The 21,482-nt window shown below is 52.7% G+C and overlaps 1 protein-coding gene across 1 annotated transcript in view; it reads left to right on the forward strand.

Annotated features, from left to right (window-relative positions):
• RAPSN (receptor associated protein of the synapse) overlaps positions 1 to 21,482 on the forward strand; it is a 34,995-nt gene that overhangs the window by 8,101 nt on the left and 5,412 nt on the right. Inside the window, exons 2-3 of the mRNA XM_069739847.1 lie at positions 18,630 to 18,968; positions 20,831 to 20,989. Coding sequence (XP_069595948.1) covers positions 18,630 to 18,968; positions 20,831 to 20,989 — 498 coding nt within the window. The remainder of the gene's footprint in view (positions 1 to 18,629; positions 18,969 to 20,830; positions 20,990 to 21,482) is intronic.

The raw sequence follows: 21,482 nt of genomic DNA on the forward strand, positions 1-21,482 counted from the left end.
TGTTTCACTGCCATTACTGCCCTCTGTGACAGGTCAGTGCTAATTATCTCGGCACCTAATGTGTTAATGAAGCCACGAGTAGGCCTCATTTATGAAACCAAGCTCAGGTAAACAAACAGGCCGTGTTGCCTATAGCAACCAATCAGAGCTCAGCTTTCAATTTGTAAACAACTCTGGAAAAATGTAAGCTGCATTGTGATTGGTTGCTATGAGCAGCATAATGAATTTTCCTGATTTGTTCAGTGAGGCCTAGTCGTGTGGCTTCAGGTGGTGGCACTATGGGCTGACAATACCAGACAGCCATGTTTTATGTGGAGATGCAGCTTTGTCACCCACTGACGGGATAATCAATGTGCCGGGAACTGTAACATGAAGTTTCTTGTTCCTAATAAATTTGCATCATATTCCGTCCTCTATTACGAGCGATTTATCACAATAGCATACCTCCCAACCGTCCCTCATTGTGCGGGACTTTCCCGGATTTGACTCTTTGCCCCGCTGTCCAGCGCAGGACGCTCTTTTCCCGGGAGACAGCAGGAGAACTCCGCCACACCCCCTTTTGTGAGGCCACGCCCCTTCCCCATGTTCCTGCGTCTCCCAGCGTCACTGTTCAGAGAGGGAGAGAGGGGGACACTGCTAGTTTGAGGTAACAGCCGAGCACAGCCTGGGTGCCGGCGGCAATAATGTCAGCAGCAGAGCAGTGTGAGTGGACTGGATGCCTGGCTGCTGTAATGGTGCTTGGAATGAGTGGGGCTCAGCAGGGAGGGACGGACACACTCACAGCCTCCTCTGCCTCGGCTGCTCACTGCTGTGTTATCTGCAGATCAGTGTGAGTGAGAGCGATGACTCTGACAGGTCTGTCTCCCTGGGAGAGGGTGACGACACGACGCTATTGTGGCTGCTATTACTCCCCCCCGCATAAAATGGGCTAAACCAAAGCCCCTGTGACAGTCTGACACTGTAATGTAGCAGAGCCGTGTGTACAGGGTGTGTGAATCGGAGCAGGGTGTGAAAGGTGTATGGAGCAGAGTCGTGTGTGTAAGACGTGTACGGAGCCGTGTGTGTGCGAGGTGTACGGAGCGGAGTAGCGTGTGTACAAGGTATACAGCGTGGAGCAGCGTGTGCAATGTGTACGGAGTGGAGCCGTGTGTGTGCGAGGTGTACGGAGTGGAGCCGTGTGTGTGCGAGGTGTACGGAGAGGAGCCGTGTGTGTGCGAGGTGTACGGAGCGGAGCCGTGTGTGTGCGAGGTGTGCGGAGAGGAGCCGTGTGTGTGCGAGGTGTACGGAGCGGAGCCGTGTGTGTGCGAGGTGTACGGAGTGGAGCCGTGTGTGTGCGAGGTGTACGGAGAGGAGCCGTGTGTGTGCGAGGTGTACGGAGTGGAGCCGTGTGTGTGCGAGGTGTACGGAGAGGAGCCGTGTGTGTGCGAGGTGTACGGAGAGGAGCCGTGTGTGTGCTAGGTGTACGGAGCGGAGCCGTGTGTGTGCGAGGTGTACGGAGTGGAGCCATGTGTGTGCGAGGTGTGCGGAGAGGAGCCGTGTGTGTGCGAGGTGTGCGGAGAGGAGCCGTGTGTGTGCTAGGTGTACGGAGCGGAGCCGTGTGTGTGCGAGGTGTACGGAGTGGAGCCGTGTGTGTGCGAGGTGTACGGAGTGGAGCCGTGTGTGTGCGAGGTGTACGGAGTGGAGCCGTGTGTGTGCGAGGTGTACGGAGCGGAGCCGTGTGTGTGCGAGGTGTATGGAGTGGAGCCATGTGTGTACAAGGTATACAGCGTGGAGCAGCATGTGCAATGTGTACGGAGCGGAGCCGTAGGTGTACGGAGCGGAGCCGTGTGTGTGCGAGGTGTACGGAGTGGAGCCGTGTGTGTGCGAGGTGTACGGAGTGGAGCAGCGTGTGTACAAGGTGTACAGCATGGAGCAGCATGTGCAATGTGTACGGAGTGGAGCCGTGTGTGTACGAGGTGTACGGAGTGGAGCCGTGTGTGTGCGAGGTGTACGGAGTGGAGCAGCGTGTGTACAAGGTATACAGCATGGAGCAGCATGTGCAATGTGTACGGAGCGGAGCCGTGTGTGTACGAGGTGTACGGAGTGGAGCCGTGTGTGTGCGAGGTGTACGGAGCGGAGCAGCGTGTGTACAAGGTATACAGCATGGAGCAGCATGTGCAATGTGTACGGAGTGGAGCCGTGTGTGTACGAGGTGTACGGAGCGGAGCAGCGTGTGTACAAGGTATACAGCGTGGAGCAGCATGTGCAATGTGTACGGAGTGGAGCCGTGTGTGTGCGAGGTGTACGGAGTGGAGCCGTGTGTGTGCGAGGTGTACGGAGTGGAGCAGCGTGTGTACAAGGTGTACAGCATGGAGCAGCATGTGCAATGTGTACGGAGCGGAGCCGTGTGTGTACGAGGTGTACGGAGCGGAGCAGCGTGTGTACAAGGTATACAGCGTGGAGCAGCATGTGCAATGTGTACGGAGTGGAGCCGTGTGTGTGCGAGGTGTACGGAGCGGAGCCGTGTGTGTGCAATGTGTACGGAGCGGAGCCGTGTGTGTGCGAGGTGTACGGAGTGGAGCCGTGTGTATTCGAGGTGTACGGAGCGGAGCCGTGTGTGTGCAATGTGTACGGAGTGGAGCCGTGTGTGTGCGAGGTGTACGGAGTGGAGCCGTGTGTGTGCGAGGTGTACGGAGTGGAGCAGCGTGTGTACAAGGTATACAGCATGGAGCAGCATGTGCAATGTGTACGGAGCGGAGCCGTGTGTGTACGAGGTGTACGGAGTGGAGCCGTGTGTGTGCGAGGTGTACGGAGCGGAGCAGCATGTGCAATGTGTACGGAGTGGAGCCGTGTGTACGAGGTGTACGGAGCGGAGCAGCGTGTGTACAAGGTATACAGCGTGGAGCAGCATGTGCAATGTGTACGGAGTGGAGCCGTGTGTGTGCGAGGTGTACGGAGTGGAGCCGTGTGTGTGCGAGGTGTACGGAGTGGAGCAGCGTGTGTACAAGGTGTACAGCATGGAGCAGCATGTGCAATGTGTACAGAGCGGAGCCGTGTGTGTACGAGGTGTACGGAGCGGAGCAGCGTGTGTACAAGGTATACAGCGTGGAGCAGCATGTGCAATGTGTACGGAGTGGAGCCGTGTGTGTGCGAGGTGTACGGAGTGGAGCCGTGTGTGTGCGAGGTGTACGGAGCGGAGCCGTGTGTGTGCAATGTGTACGGAGCGGAGCCGTGTGTGTGCGAGGTGTACGGAGTGGAGCCGTGTGTATTCGAGGTGTACGGAGCGGAGCCGTGTGTGTGCAATGTGTACGGAGTGGAGCCGTGTGTGTGCGAGGTGTACGGAGTGGAGCAGCGTGTGTACAAGGTATACAGCGTGGAGCAGCATGTGCAATGTGTACGGAGCGGAGCCGTGTGTGTGCGAGGTGTGCGGAGAGGAGCCGTGTGTGTGCGAGGTGTACGGAGCGGAGCCGTGTGTGTGCGAGGTGTACGGAGTGGAGCCGTGTGTGTGCGAGGTGTACGGAGAGGAGCCGTGTGTGTGCGAGGTGTACGGAGTGGAGCCGTGTGTGTGCGAGGTGTACGGAGCGGAGCCGTGTGTGTGCGAGGTGTATGGAGTGGAGCCATGTGTGTACAAGGTATACAGCGTGGAGCAGCATGTGCAATGTGTTCGGAGCGGAGCCGTAGGTGTACGGAGCGGAGCCGTGTGTGTGCGAGGTGTACGGAGTGGAGCCGTGTGTGTGCGAGGTGTACGGAGTGGAGCAGCGTGTGTACAAGGTATACAGCATGGAGCAGCATGTGCAATGTGTACGGAGTGGAGCCGTGTGTGTACGAGGTGTACGGAGTGGAGCCGTGTGTGTGCGAGGTGTACGGAGTGGAGCAGCGTGTGTACAAGGTATACAGCATGGAGCAGCATGTGCAATGTGTACGGAGCGGAGCCGTGTGTGTACGAGGTGTACGGAGTGGAGCCGTGTGTGTGCGAGGTGTACGGAGCGGAGCAGCATGTGCAATGTGTACGGAGTGGAGCCGTGTGTGTACGAGGTGTACGGAGCGGAGCAGCGTGTGTACAAGGTATACAGCGTGGAGCAGCATGTGCAATGTGTACGGAGTGGAGCCGTGTGTGTGCGAGGTGTACGGAGTGGAGCCGTGTGTGTGCGAGGTGTACGGAGTGGAGCAGCGTGTGTACAAGGTGTACAGCATGGAGCAGCATGTGCAATGTGTACGGAGCGGAGCCGTGTGTGTACGAGGTGTACGGAGCGGAGCAGCGTGTGTACAAGGTATACAGCGTGGAGCAGCATGTGCAATGTGTACGGAGTGGAGCCGTGTGTGTGCGAGGTGTACGGAGTGGAGCCGTGTGTGTGCGAGGTGTACGGAGCGGAGCCGTGTGTGTGCAATGTGTACGGAGCGGAGCCGTGTGTGTGCGAGGTGTACGGAGTGGAGCCGTGTGTATTCGAGGTGTACGGAGCGGAGCCGTGTGTGTGCAATGTGTACGGAGTGGAGCCGTGTGTGTGCGAGGTGTACGGAGTGGAGCAGCGTGTGTACAAGGTATACAGCGTGGAGCAGCATGTGCAATGTGTACGGAGCGGAGCCGTGTGTGTGCAATGTGTACGGAGCGGAGCCGTGTGTGTACGAGGTGTACGGAGCGGAGCAGCGTGTGTACAAGGTATACAGCGTGGAGCAGCATGTGCAATGTGTACGGAGTGGAGCCGTGTGTGTGCGAGGTGTACGGAGTGGAGCCGTGTGTGTGCGAGGTGTACGGAGCGGAGCCGTGTGTGTGCAATGTGTACGGAGCGGAGCCGTGTGTGCGCGAGGTGTACGGAGTGGAGCCGTGTGTATTCGAGGTGTACGGAGCGGAGCCGTGTGTGTGCAATGTGTACGGAGTGGAGCCGTGTGTGTGCGAGGTGTACGGAGTGGAGCAGCGTGTGTACAAGGTATACAGCATGGAGCAGCATGTGCAATGTGTACGGAGTGGAGCCGTGTGTGTACGAGGTGTACGGAGTGGAGCCGTGTGTGTGCGAGGTGTACGGAGTGGAGCAGCGTGTGTACAAGGTATACAGCATGGAGCAGCATGTGCAATGTGTACGGAGCGGAGCCGTGTGTGTTCGAGGTGTACGGAGTGGAGCCGTGTGTGTGCGAGGTGTACGGAGCGGAGCAGCATGTGCAATGTGTACGGAGTGGAGCCGTGTGTGTACGAGGTGTACGGAGCGGAGCAGCGTGTGTACAAGGTATACAGCGTGGAGCAGCATGTGCAATGTGTACGGAGTGGAGCCGTGTGTGTGCGAGGTGTACGGAGTGGAGCCGTGTGTGTGCGAGGTGTACGGAGTGGAGCAGCGTGTGTACAAGGTGTACAGCATGGAGCAGCATGTGCAATGTGTACGGAGCGGAGCCGTGTGTGTACGAGGTGTACGGAGCGGAGCAGCGTGTGTACAAGGTATACAGCGTGGAGCAGCATGTGCAATGTGTACGGAGTGGAGCCGTGTGTGTGCGAGGTGTACGGAGTGGAGCCGTGTGTGTGCGAGGTGTACGGAGCGGAGCCGTGTGTGTGCGAGGTGTACGGAGTGGAGCCGTGTGTGTGCGAGGTGTACGGAGAGGAGCCGTGTGTGTGCGAGGTGTACGGAGTGGAGCCGTGTGTGTGCGAGGTGTACGGAGCGGAGCCGTGTGTGTGCGAGGTGTATGGAGTGGAGCCATGTGTGTACAAGGTATACAGCGTGGAGCAGCATGTGCAATGTGTACGGAGCGGAGCCGTGTGTGTACAAGGTGTACGGAGCGGAGCCGTGTGTGTGCGAGGTGTACGGAGTGGAGCCGTGTGTGTGCGAGGTGTACGGAGTGGAGCAGCGTGTGTACAAGGTATACAGCATGGAGCAGCATGTGCAATGTGTACGGAGTGGAGCCGTGTGTGTACGAGGTGTACGGAGTGGAGCCGTGTGTGTGCGAGGTGTACGGAGTGGAGCAGCGTGTGTACAAGGTATACAGCATGGAGCAGCATGTGCAATGTGTACGGAGCGGAGCCGTGTGTGTACGAGGTGTACGGAGTGGAGCCGTGTGTGTGCGAGGTGTACGGAGCGGAGCAGCATGTGCAATGTGTACGGAGTGGAGCCGTGTGTGTACGAGGTGTACGGAGCGGAGCAGCGTGTGTACAAGGTATACAGCGTGGAGCAGCATGTGCAATGTGTACGGAGTGGAGCCGTGTGTGTGCGAGGTGTACGGAGTGGAGCCGTGTGTGTGCGAGGTGTACGGAGTGGAGCAGCGTGTGTACAAGGTGTACAGCATGGAGCAGCATGTGCAATGTGTACGGAGCAGAGCCGTGTGTGTACGAGGTGTACGGAGCGGAGCAGCGTGTGTACAAGGTATACAGCGTGGAGCAGCATGTGCAATGTGTACGGAGTGGAGCCGTGTGTGTGCAAGGTGTACGGAGTGGAGCCGTGTGTGTGCGAGGTGTACGGAGCGGAGCCGTGTGTGTGCAATGTGTACGGAGCGGAGCCGTGTGTGTGCGAGGTGTACGGAGTGGAGCCGTGTGTATTCGAGGTGTACGGAGCGGAGCCGTGTGTGTGCAATGTGTACGGAGTGGAGCCGTGTGTGTGCGAGGTGTACGGAGTGGAGCAGCGTGTGTACAAGGTATACAGCGTGGAGCAGCATGTGCAATGTGTACGGAGCGGAGCCGTGTGTGTGCAATGTGTACGGAGCGGAGCCGTGTGTGTACGAGGTGTACGGAGCGGAGCAGCGTGTGTACAAGGTATACAGCGTGGAGCAGCATGTGCAATGTGTACGGAGTGGAGCCGTGTGTGTGCGAGGTGTACGGAGTGGAGCCGTGTGTGTGCGAGGTGTACGGAGCGGAGCCGTGTGTGTGCAATGTGTACGGAGCGGAGCCGTGTGTGCGCGAGGTGTACGGAGTGGAGCCGTGTGTATTCGAGGTGTACGGAGCGGAGCCGTGTGTGTGCGAGGTGTACGGAGTGGAGCCGTGTGTATTCGAGGTGTACGGAGCGGAGCCGTGTGTGTGCAATGTGTACGGAGTGGAGCCGTGTGTGTGCGAGGTGTACGGAGTGGAGCAGCGTGTGTACAAGGTATACAGCATGGAGCAGCATGTGCAATGTGTACGGAGTGGAGCCGTGTGTGTACGAGGTGTACGGAGTGGAGCCGTGTGTGTGCGAGGTGTACGGAGTGGAGCAGCGTGTGTACAAGGTATACAGCATGGAGCAGCATGTGCAATGTGTACGGAGCGGAGCCGTGTGTGTACGAGGTGTACGGAGTGGAGCCGTGTGTGTGCGAGGTGTACGGAGCGGAGCAGCATGTGCAATGTGTACGGAGTGGAGCCGTGTGTGTACGAGGTGTACGGAGCGGAGCAGCGTGTGTACAAGGTATACAGCGTGGAGCAGCATGTGCAATGTGTACGGAGTGGAGCCGTGTGTGTGCGAGGTGTACGGAGTGGAGCCGTGTGTGTGCGAGGTGTACGGAGCGGAGCCGTGTGTGTGCGAGGTGTACGGAGTGGAGCCGTGTGTGTGCGAGGTGTACGGAGTGGAGCAGCGTGTGTACAGCATGGAGCAGCATGTGCAATGTGTACGGAGCGGAGCCGTGTGTGTACGAGGTGTACGGAGTGGAGCCGTGTGTGTGCGAGGTGTACGGAGTGGAGCAGCGTGTGTACAAGGTGTACAGCATGGAGCAGCATGTGCAATGTGTACGGAGCGGAGCCGTGTGTGTACGAGGTGTACGGAGTGGAGCCGTGTGTGTGCGAGGTGTACGGAGCGGAGCCGTGTGTGTGCAATGTGTACGGAGCGGAGCCGTGTGTGTGCGAGGTGTACGGAGTGGAGCCGTGTGTATTCGAGGTGTACGGAGCGGAGCCGTGTGTGTGCGAGGTGTACGGAGTGGAGCCGTGTGTATTCGAGGTGTACGGAGCGGAGCCGTGTGTGTGCAATGTGTACGGAGTGGAGCCGTGTGTGTGCGAGGTGTACGGAGTGGAGCAGCGTGTGTACAAGGTATACAGCATGGAGCAGCATGTGCAATGTGTACGGAGTGGAGCCGTGTGTGTACGAGGTGTACGGAGTGGAGCCGTGTGTGTGCGAGGTGTACGGAGTGGAGCAGCGTGTGTGTATGAGGTGTACGGAGCGGAGCCGTGTGTGTATGAGGTGTACGGAGCGGAGCCGTGTGTGTACGAGGTGTACGGAGTGGAGCCGTGTGTGTGCGAGGTGTACGGAGCGGAGCAGCATGTGCAATGTGTACGGAGTGGAGCCGTGTGTGTACGAGGTGTACGGAGCGGAGCAGCGTGTGTACAAGGTATACAGCGTGGAGCAGCATGTGCAATGTGTACGGAGTGGAGCCGTGTGTGTGCGAGGTGTACGGAGTGGAGCCGTGTGTGTGCGAGGTGTACGGAGTGGAGCAGCGTGTGTACAAGGTATACAGCATGGAGCAGCATGTGCAATGTGTACGGAGCGGAGCCGTGTGTGTACGAGGTGTACGGAGCGGAGCAGCGTGTGTACAAGGTATACAGCGTGGAGCAGCATGTGCAATGTGTACGGAGTGGAGCCGTGTGTGTGCGAGGTGTACGGAGTGGAGCCGTGTGTGTGCGAGGTGTACGGAGCGGAGCCGTGTGTGTGCAATGTGTACGGAGCGGAGCCGTGTGTGTGCGAGGTGTACGGAGTGGAGCCGTGTGTATTCGAGGTGTACGGAGCGGAGCCGTGTGTGTGCAATGTGTACGGAGTGGAGCCGTGTGTGTGCGAGGTGTACGGAGTGGAGCAGCGTGTGTACAAGGTATACAGCGTGGAGCAGCATGTGCAATGTGTACGGAGCGGAGCCGTGTGTGTGCAATGTGTACGGAGCGGAGCCGTGTGTGTACGAGGTGTACGGAGCGGAGCAGCGTGTGTACAAGGTATACAGCGTGGAGCAGCATGTGCAATGTGTACGGAGTGGAGCCGTGTGTGTGCGAGGTGTACGGAGCGGAGCCGTGTGTGTGCAATGTGTACGGAGCGGAGCCGTGTGTGTGCGAGGTGTACGGAGTGGAGCCGTGTGTATTCGAGGTGTACGGAGCGGAGCCGTGTGTGTGCGAGGTGTACGGAGTGGAGCCGTGTGTATTCGAGGTGTACGGAGCGGAGCCATGTGTGTGCAATGTGTACGGAGTGGAGCCGTGTGTGTGCGAGGTGTACGGAGTGGAGCAGCGTGTGTACAAGGTATACAGCGTGGAGCAGCATGTGCAATGTGTACGGAGCGGAGCCGTGTGTGTGCAATGTGTACGGAGCGAAGCCGTGTGTGTACGAGGTGTACGGAGCGGAGCAGCGTGTGTACAAGGTATACAGCGTGGAGCAGCATGTGCAATGTGTATGGAGCGGAGCCGTGTGTGTGCGAGGTGTACGGAGTGGAGCCGTGTGTGTACGAGGTGTACGGAGTGGAGCCGTGTGTGTGCGAGGTGTACGGAGTGGAGCCGTGTGTGTACGAGGTGTACGGAGTGGAGCCGTGTGTGTGCAAGGTGTACGGAGTGGAGCCGTGTGTGTACGAGGTGTACGGAGTGGAGCCGTGTGTGTGCTAGGTGTACGGAGCGGAGCCGTGTGTGTGCGAGGTGTACGGAGTGGAGCCGTGTGTGTACGAGGTGTACGGAGTGGAGCCGTGTGTGTGCTAGGTGTACGGAGTGGAGCCGTGTGTGTGCGAGGTGTACGGAGTGGAGCCGTGTGTGTGCTAGGTGTACGGAGTGGAGCCGTGTGTGTGCGAGGTGTACGGAGCGGAGCCGTGTGTGTGCGAGGTGTACGGAGTGGAGCCGTGTGTGTGCGAGGTGTACGGAGCGGAGCCGTGTGTGTGCGAGGTGTACGGAGCGGAGCCGTGTGTGTGCGAGGTGTACGGAGTGGAGCCGTGTGTGTGCGAGGTGTACGGAGTGGAGCCGTGTGTGTGTGAGGTGTACGGAGCGGAGCCGTGTGTGTGCGAGGTGTACGGAGAGGAGCCGTGTGTGTACGAGATGTATGGAGCGGAGCCGTGTGTATGAGGTGTACGGAGCGGAGCTGTGTGTCTGCAAGGTATACTGAGCGGAGCAGCGTGTGCAATGTGGACGGAGCGGAGCCGTGTGTGTGCGAGGTGTACGGAGTGGATCCGTGTGTGTATGGAGCGGAGCCGTGTGTGTGCGAGGTGTATGGAATGGAGTTGTGTGTGTACGAGGTGTACGGAGCACAGCCGCATGTGTACGAGGTGTACGGAGTGGAGCCGTGTGTGTATGAGGCGTACAGAGTGGAGTAGCATGTGCAAGGTGTATGGAGCGGAGCCGTGTGTATTCGAGGTGTACGGAGCACAGCCGCATGTGTACGAGGTGTACGGAGTGGAGCCGTGTGTGTGCTAGGTGTACGGAGTGGAGCCGTGTGTGTGCGAGGTGTACGGAGTGGAGCCGTGTGTGTGCGAGGTGTACGGAGCGGAGCCGTGTGTGTGCGAGGTGTACGGAGTGGAGTAGCATGTGCAAGGTGTATGGAATGGAGTTGTGTGTGTACGAGGTGTACGGAGTGGTGCCGTGTGTGTACGAGATGTATGGAGAGGAGCCGTGTGTATGAGGTGTACGGAGCGGAGCTGTGTGTCTGCAAGGTATACTGAGCGGAGCAGCGTGTGCAATGTGGACGGAGCGGAGCCGTGTGTGTGCGAGGTGTACGGAGTGGATCCGTGTGTGTATGGAGCGGAGCCGTGTGTGTACGAGGTGTATGGAGCAGAGCCGCATGTGCAAGGTGAATGGAGCGCAGTCATGTGTGTACGAGATGTATGGAGAGGAGCCGTGTGTATGAGGTGTACAGAGCAGAGCTGTGTGTGTATAAGGTGTATGGAGCGGAGCCGTGTGTGTACGAAGTGTATGGAGTGGAGCCGTGTGTGTACAAGGTGTATGGGGAGGAGCCGTATGTATGAGGTGTACGGAGCAGAGCCGTGTGTGTACAGAGCGGAGCCGCATGTGCAAGGTGTATGGAGCGGAGTCGTGTGTGTACGAGGTGTATGGAGCGGACGCTGGCTGTGTCAGATCGGGCAGATATTGCTCCTCTCTCTGGCACGGACTGGCACAGGAGACACGGAGGTCTTTATCAGTGGCATATCACAGCTGCAGCGACGTGAGCAGTCAGCGGCGCAGCTGGATGACACCATTCAGCGCCGTGGGAGTGGAAGCTGCCGGCTGCTGCGAGGGTGCGCGGTGAAAGGTGTCTGTGTGTAGTGATGGAGAAGGCAATGATGGGGGTGGGGTAACCATGTGGGGCCAGTATACTGTACCCAGCATTATGTGTGGCCATTATTCTATACCCAGCATTGTGTGGGGCCATTATACTGTACAAAGCAAAATGTGGCGCCATAATACTGTATGGACCATCACGTGGGGCAAGTATGCTGTACGCAGCATCATGCATACAGTATGGAGCATAATGTGGCCAATGGCCATTGTACAGTATGGAGCATCATGTGTGGCCATTGTACAGTATGGAGCGTCGTGTGTGGCCATTGTACAGTATGGAGCGTCGTGTGTGGCCATTGTACAGTATGGAGCGTCGTGTGGGGCCATTGTACAGTATGGAGCATCGTGTGTGGCTATTATACACTATGGAGCGTCGTGTGTGGCCATTGTACAGTATGGAGCGTCGTGTGGGGCCATTGTACAGTATGGAGCGTCGTGTGGGGCCATTGTACAGTATGGAGCGTCGTGTGGGGCCATTGTATAGTATGGAGCGTCGTGTGTGGCCATTGTACAGTATGGAGCGTCGTGTGGGGCCATTGTATAGTATGGAGCGTCGTGTGGGGCCATTGTACAGTATGGAGCGTCGTGTGGGGCCATTGTATAGTATGGAGCGTCGTGTGGGGCCATTGTACAGTATGGAGCGTCGTGTGTGTGGCCATTGTACAGTATGGAGCGTCGTGTGGGGCCATTGTATAGTATGGAGCATCATGTGTGGCCATTGTACAGTATGGAGCGTCGTGTGTGGCCATTGTATAGTATGGAGCGTCGTGTGTGGCCATTGTACAGTATGGAGCATCGTGTGTGGCCATTGTATAGTATGGAGCATCGTGTGTGGCCATTGTACAGTATGGAGCATCGTGTGTGGCCATTGTACAGTATGGAGCATCGTGTGTGGCCATTGTATAGTATGGAGCGTCGTGTGTGGCCATTGTACAGTATGGAGCGTCGTGTGTGGCCATTGTACAGTATGGAGCATCGTGTGTGGCCATTGTATAGTATGGAGCATCGTGTGTGGCCATTGTATAGTATGGAGCATCGTGTGTGGCCATTGTACAGTATGGAGCGTCGTGTGTGGCCATTGTACAATATGGAGCGTCGTGTGTGGCCATTGTACAGTATGGAGCGTCGTGTGTGGCCATTGTACAGTATGGAGCGTCGTGTGTGGCCATTGTACAGTATGGAGCGTCGTGTGTGGCCATTGTCAGTATGGAGCGTCGTGTGTGGCCATTGTACAATATGGAGCGTCGTGTGTGGCCATTGTACAATATGGAGCGTCGTGTGTGGCCATTGTACAGTATGGAGCGTCGTGTGTGGCCATTGTACAGTATGGAGCGTCGTGTGTGGCCATTGTCAGTATGGAGCATCGTGTGTGGCCATTGTACAGTATGGAGCGTCGTGTGTGGCCATTGTATAGTATGGAGCATCGTGTGTGGCCATTGTACAGTATGGAGCATCGTGTGTGGCCATTGTACAGTATGGAGCATCGTGTGTGGCCATTGTATAGTATGGAGCATCGTGTGTGGCCATTGTACAGTATGGAGCATCGTGTGTGGCCATTGTACAGTATGGAGCATCGTGTGTGGCCATTGTATAGTATGGAGCATCGTGTGTGGCCATTGTACAGTATGGAGCATCATGTGTGGCCATTGTATAGTATGGAGCATCGTGTGTGGCCATTGTACACTATGGAGCATCGTGTGTGGCCATTGTACAGTATGGAGCATCGTGTGTGGCCATTGTATAGTATGGAGCATCGTGTGTGGCCATTGTACAGTATGGAGCATCGTGTGTGGCCATTGTACAGTATGGAGCATCGTGTGTGGCCATTGTACAGTATGGAGCATCATGTGTGGCCATTGTATAGTATGGAGCGTCGTGTGTGGCCATTGTATAGTATGGAGCATCATGTGTGGCCATTGTATAGTATGGAGCATCGTGTGTGGCCATTGTACAGTATGGAGCATCGTGTGTGGCCATTGTATAGTATGGAGCATCATGTGTGGCCATTGTACAGTATGGAGCATCGTGTGTGGCCATTGTACAGTATGGAGCATCATGTGTGGCCATTGTACAGTATGGAGCATCATGTGTGGCCATTGTACAGTATGGAGCATCATGTGTGGCCATATTTTTTTGTTTATAATTATTGTTTACGAAACATTGTGATCAGAAGTGCTAAATGGGTGTGGTTGGGGCGTGGCTAGTTGTGAAATGGGTGTGGTCAGAGGTGTGGCCTAAAATTTGCCGCGGCGCGATACGCGCGCCGCTGACTTTGTCCCTCTTTCCCTTACTCAAAAGTTGGAAGGTATGCAATAGTGTCCAATGTGGCAGAGGTGTTGGGGTCCGGGTGCGACTGCTCCCTCTGTTCTTTACACAGCCCCAGTCTTCATCACCTCTCATCATGGCCGTCGTCTTTAATACCAGTGATTTATTGCCCTGGAATGATGCTTCACATTTGATTCCAGGTGGGCATCTTGCCATATCCGCACTCATTGGTAGATACTCTACAGTACATTCCCTTCTAAAGCTCCCGACTTCCCACACATTGGTTTGGCCGTACTACGTACACGGTGGGATACGGGCCCCGGGCCCTTGTGTGCTTATAGGATCTGTCTGGTGTATAGAAACCATTCTACAAGAAAAGGAAATGTTAGTAAATAGGAGGGGTCCCGCATTACAACCCCCATCCATGCTGTGGAGGACCCTGGACGATCCTGCAATTCTGTAAATGACACAACATGCAGGGCTCCCCACATTCGTGTAATTTTTCACTTCACCTGTGGGGGCGCTGTAAGGGGGGGAAAACCGCTTGCTGACAAGTTTTCTGACCACATTGCAGCTTAGTTACGACTAACAGTCCATTATGTCTGTGCACTTAGCGTACAGTACACTGTATGTTGGGGGCATTCCCGTGGCCACCATTCACCAGTGTGCCCTCTGACTGGGCAGTATATGTTTGCATACCGTATGAGATGTCCACTTTTTTTTTTTTTTAGAACGGGTCTCTATGGCACCTCAGTTCCACCTCACTTTAGAATTCGGAATCAATGAACAGATTTGTTAGATGTGTTGGGCAGCTATGTCTGTTTTTCCTGACCTTCCCAAAGGTGGCGGGAGTCATACAGATGACTTACCCAGAAGTTAGCACTCAGGCAGCATGATGGCTCAGTGGTTAGCACTGCTGGTGTCCTGGGATCAACTCTGACTGAGGACAGTGAGATTCCTCCTCTCAGGTGTATTTTAGAAAGTGCAGTCAGTGATTGTAATGAGACCTACTCTGTTTTTTTTCTGACCTTCCCATAAATGCTGAGAGTCCTATTGATGATCTGGCGAGAAATAAACTCTCAGCAGCACAGTGGCTCAGTGGTTACCTCCATTGCCATCCTACACTTGGCTCCTTAGTTCAGCTCTGACTGAGGTCAATGAGATTCCTCCTCTCAGACACATCTTAGAAAATGAAATCAGAGACCTCAAATGAAACCTGCTCTTCCTTTTCATGACCTGTCTGTGGGCACTGATAGATAAATTGATGACCTAGCCACCAGGTAAAGCTAGGGTGGCTCAGTGGTTAGCTCCTTTACCTTTCAACGCTTGTGTCCTTAGTTAAATTCTGGCTAAGGTCGGAGTAATTCAACCTCTCCGTTGTACTTTACAAATTGCAAAAATGACCTGCTCTGGTTTTTCCTGATCTTCCCATAGATGCTGGTAGTAATATCAATGACTTTGCCAAAGGTTATCTTCTGAGCAGCACAGTGGAAAGCACTGGTGCCACCCATGCTCCAAAGACATCACTGGCCCCTACCTGTATGTCTTTGGAGCACGGGGAGAACATACAAACTCCTTTTAGATGTCATTTTATGGTGGGATTTGAACCCTGGACTCCCATGCTGCAAAGCACCAGTGCTTTCCACTGAGCCACCACGCTGCACGGAAGGTAACCTTTGGAAAAGTCATTGATATTACTACCAGCACCAATGGGAAGATCAGGAAAAGCTAGAGCAGGTTGATTGTCACGGATCCCTTATTCCGTGGTGTCACTGATTTGTCACGTGCCCGCTCTCAGCTAGTCATATACAAAATGACCAGACCTGGGCAAAGTGCGTCCTGCGAGCCACAGTCTAGTCTGCGGACCAAGACAGCTGAAGGGCTGAAACAGTGGCCGACAAGTGGAACAGTGCCCTCTCCCTCCCGCTGTCCATCATCATCCGCCACCCGCTGTCACCGCTATCCGCATCTCCAGGATGCAGTCAGTGGTGAATACATTGCATCAGTTGTGCTCTACAGAAAGCCAGTGCATCAGAGACAGGAGCAGAGCACAGCGTCGGGAGAACGTGAGCGAGGTGAGTATGTGTTGTTGGTTTTTTTTTTTCATATATGTTATATTTGTATGTATATCTGGAAGCTATGTGGGGCTCATACTGTATATGGGAGGCTATGTGGGGCTCATAATATATATAGGAGGCTATGTGGGGCTCATAATGTATATAGGAGGCTATGTGGGGCTCATACTGTATATAGGTGGCTATGTGGGGCTCATACTGTATATAGGTGGCTATGTGTGGCTCATAATGTATATAGGAAGCTATGTGGGGTTCATACTGTATATAGGTGGCTATGTGGGGCTCATAATGTATATAGGTGGCTATGTGGGGTTCATACTGTATATAGGTAGCTATGTGGGGCTCATAATGTATATAGGTGGCTATGTGGGGCTCATAATGTATATAGGAGGCTATGTGGGGCTCATACTGTATATAGGTGGCTATGTGGGGCTCATACTGTATATAAGTGGCTATGTGGGGCTCATAATGTATATAGGAGGCTATGTGGGGTTCATACTGTATATAGGTGGCTATGTGGGGCTCATAATGTATATAGGTGGCTATGTGGGGCTCATAATGTATATAGGTGGCTATGTGGGGCTCATAATGTATATAGGAGGCTATGTGGGGCTCATACTGTATATAGGTGGCTATGTGGGGCTCATACTGTATATAGGTGGCTATGTGGGGCTCATAATGTATATAGGTGGCTATGTGGGGCTCATACTGTATATAGGTGGCTATGTGGGGCTCATACTGTATATAGGTGGCTATGTGGGGTTCATACTGTATATGGGAGGCTATGTGGGGCTCATAATATATATAGGAGGCTATGTGGGGCTCATAATATATATAGGAGGCTATGTGGGGCTCATAATGTATATAGGAGGCTATGTGGGGCTCATACTGTATATAGGTGGCTATGTGGGGCTCATAATGTATATAGGTGGCTATGTGAGGCTCATAATGTATATAGGAGGCTATGTGGGGCTCATACTGTATATAGGTGGCTATGTGGGGCTCATAATGTATATAGGTGGCTATGTGGGGCTCATAATGTATATAGGAGGCTATGTGGGGCTCATACTGTATATAAGTGGCTATGTGGGGCTCATAATGTATATAGGTGGCTATGTGGGGCTCATAATGTATATAGGAGGCTATGTGGGGTTCATACTGTATATAGGTGGCTATGTGGGGCTCATAATGTATGTAGGAGGCTATGTGGGGCTCATACTGTATATAGGTAGCTATGTGGGGCTCATAATGTATATAGGAGGCTATGTGGGGTTCATACTGTATATAAGGGGGATATATGGGGGCTCATAATATATATATAGGAGGCTATGTGGGGCTCATAATGTACAGTATATAGGTGGCTATGTGGGGCTCATACTGTATCTAGGTGGCTATGTGGGGCTCATAATATATATAGGAGGCTATGTGGGGCTCATACTGTATGTAAGGCAGCTATGTGGGGCTCATACTGTATATAGGGAGGCTATGCGGGGTTCATGCTTTATATAGGGAGGCTATGTAGGTCTCATGCTGTATATAGGAGGCTATGTAGGTCTCATACTGTATATAGGAGGCTATGTAGGTCTCATGCTGTATATAGGGAGGCTATCCGGGGGCTCATACTGTATATAGGTGGCTATGTAGGTCTCATACTGTATATAGGAGGCTATGTAGGTCTCATGCTGTATATAGGAGGCTATGTAGGTCTCATGCTGTATATAGGAGGCTATGTAGGTCTCATACTGTATATAGGAGGCTATGTAGGTTTCATACTGTATATAGGAGGCTATGCGGGGCTCATACTGTATATAGGAGGCTATGTGGGTCTCATGCTGTATATAGGAGGCTATGTAGGTCTCATGCTGTATATAGGAGGCTATGTAGGTTTCATACTGTATATAGGAGGCTATGTAGGTTTCATACTGTATATAGGAGGCTATGCGGGGCTCATACTGTATATAGGAGGCTATGCGGGGCTCATACTGTATATAGGAGGCTATGTGGGTCTCATACTGTATATAGGAGGCTATGTAGGTCTCATGCTGTATATAGGAGGCTATGTAGGTTTCATACTGTATATAGGAGGCTATGTAGGTTTCATACTGTATATAGGAGGCTATGTGGGGCTCATACTGTATATAAGAGGCTATGCGGGGCTCATACTGTATATAGGAGGCTATGTGGGTCTCATACTGTATATAGGAGGCTATGTAGGTCTCATGCTGTATATAGGAGGCTATGCGGGGCTCATACTGTATATAGGAGGCTATGTAGGTCTCATGCTGTATATAGGAGGCTATGTGGGGCTCAAGATGTATAGGTGAGTGGGTTTTTTGTTTTATTTCAGGTAGACAACAGTGCATATATTTTTTATATTCAGGGACCATAGTACATATATCTGGGTATATTCCGATGTATATATGTACAGTGTATGGTTTTTTTTACACACAGGGGCACAGTGTGATTTTTTTTTATATTCAGGGGGCATAGTGTGATTTTTTTATATTCAGGGGGCACAGTGTGATTTTTTTATATTCAGGGGGGTACAGTGTGATTTTTTTTTTTTATATACTCAGGGGGCACAATGTATGTATATATTTGTTATACTGTATTTAGGGGGCACAGTGTATTATACAATATATACAGCTATCCACTGCCTTCCACTGCCAGACTGTTGCCCTCAGGAGACTTTTTAATAACTTTGCAGCACCTCGCTCTTGGGCTGCAGACCCCTGAGACCTCCAGGATGATAACCGCAGCTCCAGGGATGAATATATCATTGGTGCAGCCTGTGCAGAGGCCCAGGAGGTAAGAGGGCCACTTCTACCTCCAAAGCTATTGGAATTGTGCCCTATGAGGAGCTATCGGAGGGCACAGGGCTCAGATCTTGTTCCTGCACCGGGGCCCCCTCCTATCTGTACAGCTTAGTTTATATATTTGTGGACTTGAGGTTTCTTCTCCTCCATGGTCGCTCTACGTATTCATGTCCATTCCAAAGACATACTGATAGAGAATTTAGATTGTGAGCCCCATCGGGGATAGCGATGATAATGTGTGTAAACTGTAAAGCGCTGCGGAATATGTTAGCGCTATATAAAAATAAAGATTATTATTTATTATTATGTCTTACACTGATCTGTCATCAGTTTGCAGTGATCCAGATCGACACGGCCCGAGAACTGGAGGACCCCGACTTCTTGACTGAGAGCTACCTGAACCTGGCCCGCAGCAATGAGAAGTTGTGCGAGTTCCAGAAGACCATTTCCTACTGCAAGACCTGTCTGAACATGCAGGGAACATCTGTCAGCCTGCAGCTGAATGGACAGGTGTCCCTAAGCCTGGGGAATGCCTACCTGGGCCTCAGCGTGTTCCAGAAGGCCCTGGAATGCTTCGAGAAAGCCCTAAGATATGCCCATAACAACGACGACAAGATGCTGGAGTGCCGGGTCTGCTGCAGCCTCGGGGGTCTTTACACGCAGCTCAAGGTTAGAGACCTAAGACGTATGGATGGGCCGGATTGTTGAACGCTATCATGTCCACCTTCCGCCTCATTAACAGGAACCGCTATGGGCACCGTGACCTAATATTGGGGGTGGGACGGTCACATTCAGCCCTATAAAACCATAATACAGCCTCTTCTCAATCAAGATCCCCACAACTGGCAGCTCTGGGGTAAAGTCGTAAGGAGAGGACCCGAGAATGTATCGTGGCCGTATTTACCCCATAAGCGGAAATCCACTTTAGGCTATGTGCACACGATGCAGATTCTCTGCGGATCCGCAACGTTTTTTGAGGTGCAGAAACGCTGCAGATTTGCAGATTTACAGTACAATGTAAATCAATGAGAAAAAAAATGTTGTGCACACTTTGCGGAAAATCCGCTGCGGAAGCGCTGCGGTTTAAAAGAAGTAGCATGTCACTTCTTTTTTTGTGAATCTGCAGCGTTTTTGTACCCATTCCATTATAGAAAACCGCAGGGGTAAAAAACGCAGCCAAAACGCACAAAAAACGCTGCGGAACCGCACAAAAAAACGCGACAAATCCGCAGCTGCGTTTTCTGCCAGGAGAGGCAAAATCCGCACCAGAAATTACTAAGCCTAATCCGCAACGTGTGCACATAGCTTTAATCTGTTTTTGTTTTTTTTTACTTTTTTTTTTTTTTCTGGAGAGGTTTCGAAAATCGCCTGGTAGGAGTAGAAAAAGTGCATGTTACTACTGTGAGGTAGATCCTGACTGACACCTCTCCAAACTTCCGGGGAAAAATAAAAGAGCTTCCAAAACTCTTCAAAACTGTTTCAGGAAAATAAAAACTCTCAAAAAAAGAAGAGGTTTCAGTTTCAGCTTCATGAAATCATTTTTAATTACTCAAAATCATGGCCGATACGGAGTGTTCTCTCTGGAGTTTTCTATTTGCATAGTTTTTGGAGCAGAAACTACAAGGAGTTAAAAATAATAATAAAAAAAACAAGAGCTTTGATTGGTCGGTAGAGCGTTTCTGCTCCAAAAACGCTGCAAAAAAATTCAGTGTGAACACACCTGTAGGCAATGTGCAGAGTTCTAAATTCAGTGTGAACACACCTGTAGGCAATGTGCGGAGTTCTAAATTCAGTGTGAACACACCTGTAGGCAATGTGCGGAGTTCTAAATTCAGTGTGAACACACCTGTAGGCAATGTGCGGAGTTCTAAATTCAGTGTGAACACACCTGTAGGCAATGTGCGGAGTTCTAAATTCAGTGTGAACACACCTGTAGGCAATGTGCGGAGTTCTAAATTCAGTGTGAACACACCTGTAGGCAATGTGCGGAGTTCTAAATTCAGTGTGAACACACCTGTAGGCAATGTGCGGAGTTCTAAATTCAGTGTGAACACACCTGTAGGCAATGTGCGGAGTTCTAAATTCAGTGTGAACACACCTGTAGGCAATGTGCGGAGTTCTAAATTCAGTGTGAACACACCTGTAGGCAATGTGCGGAGTTCTAAATTCAGTGTGAACACACCTGTAGGCAATGTGCGGAGTTTTTTTTGAATGGTCAGAAACCACAGTAATGTCTTCTGAGATGGGCGAGTATCTGTCGGCCTAAACGTCACCGAACCTTCTTGCCCCAAGATATTGGGATATCATGAACCAGGTCGGGGGGAAAAGGGGCGTTTAGATTCTTCCTTAGTGTGGACCCTCTGCAGCCGGTCAGACATGTATTTGCTCTTGTTATAACCTCAGATGTTTTATTGCTGTTTTTTTTTTCTATTTAATGCTGTATTGTGAATGTGGCCGGAATGTTGTGCCGTTGTCTTTACGGTTATTATCACAGCAGGATCTTCTCCCGTTGACCCTTCCGTTTCCTGCAGGACCTGGAGAAGGCCCTTTTCTTCCCATGTAAAGCAGCCGAACTGGTGAACGACTACGGGAAAGGCTGGAGTCTGAAATACCGAGCCATGAGCCAATACCACATGGCGGCTGCATACCGGAAACTTGGCCGCTTAACCGACGCAATGGAGTGTTGTGAGGTACGAGACGGAGAACGTATACCCGGTGCTCGTCACACTGGGCGTAATGTCTGAGCCAGAGGATGTGCGCAGGTATAGCAAATCTGTTCTTTCATGTGACATCAGACTGAGCTGGTCAGGAGGAATTACACTATTTCTGGCTATTATATGACATATATGATCTGGCATTTTTTTCACTAGTTTTTCTCTCTGTAGTCTCTACCTCTAATTTTCAGTTGTTTCTGAGCTAGTGGGGGAAGACTAGCTGCCATGATGTCTTCCATACACAGCACACACAGACATCAGGGATTCCTGACCCTTTTTTTCTCTATGTATCTCACATGTTAAGTGGCAGCATGAAGGATATTATACAGTAGCACTGAGCTGTGTATCTGCGAATCCAGCACTGATGTGCGATAAACACTTACTAGAAAGCAGAAGAATCATTGAGGAGATTATATAGCGGTATTGTGAACTGTAGATGTTTTTCCAGCACAGGGTGCTAAAAAAAACC

Source organism: Ranitomeya imitator, chromosome 9 (assembly GCF_032444005.1).
Source record: "Ranitomeya imitator isolate aRanImi1 chromosome 9, aRanImi1.pri, whole genome shotgun sequence".
NCBI lineage: Eukaryota > Metazoa > Chordata > Amphibia > Anura > Dendrobatidae > Ranitomeya > Ranitomeya imitator.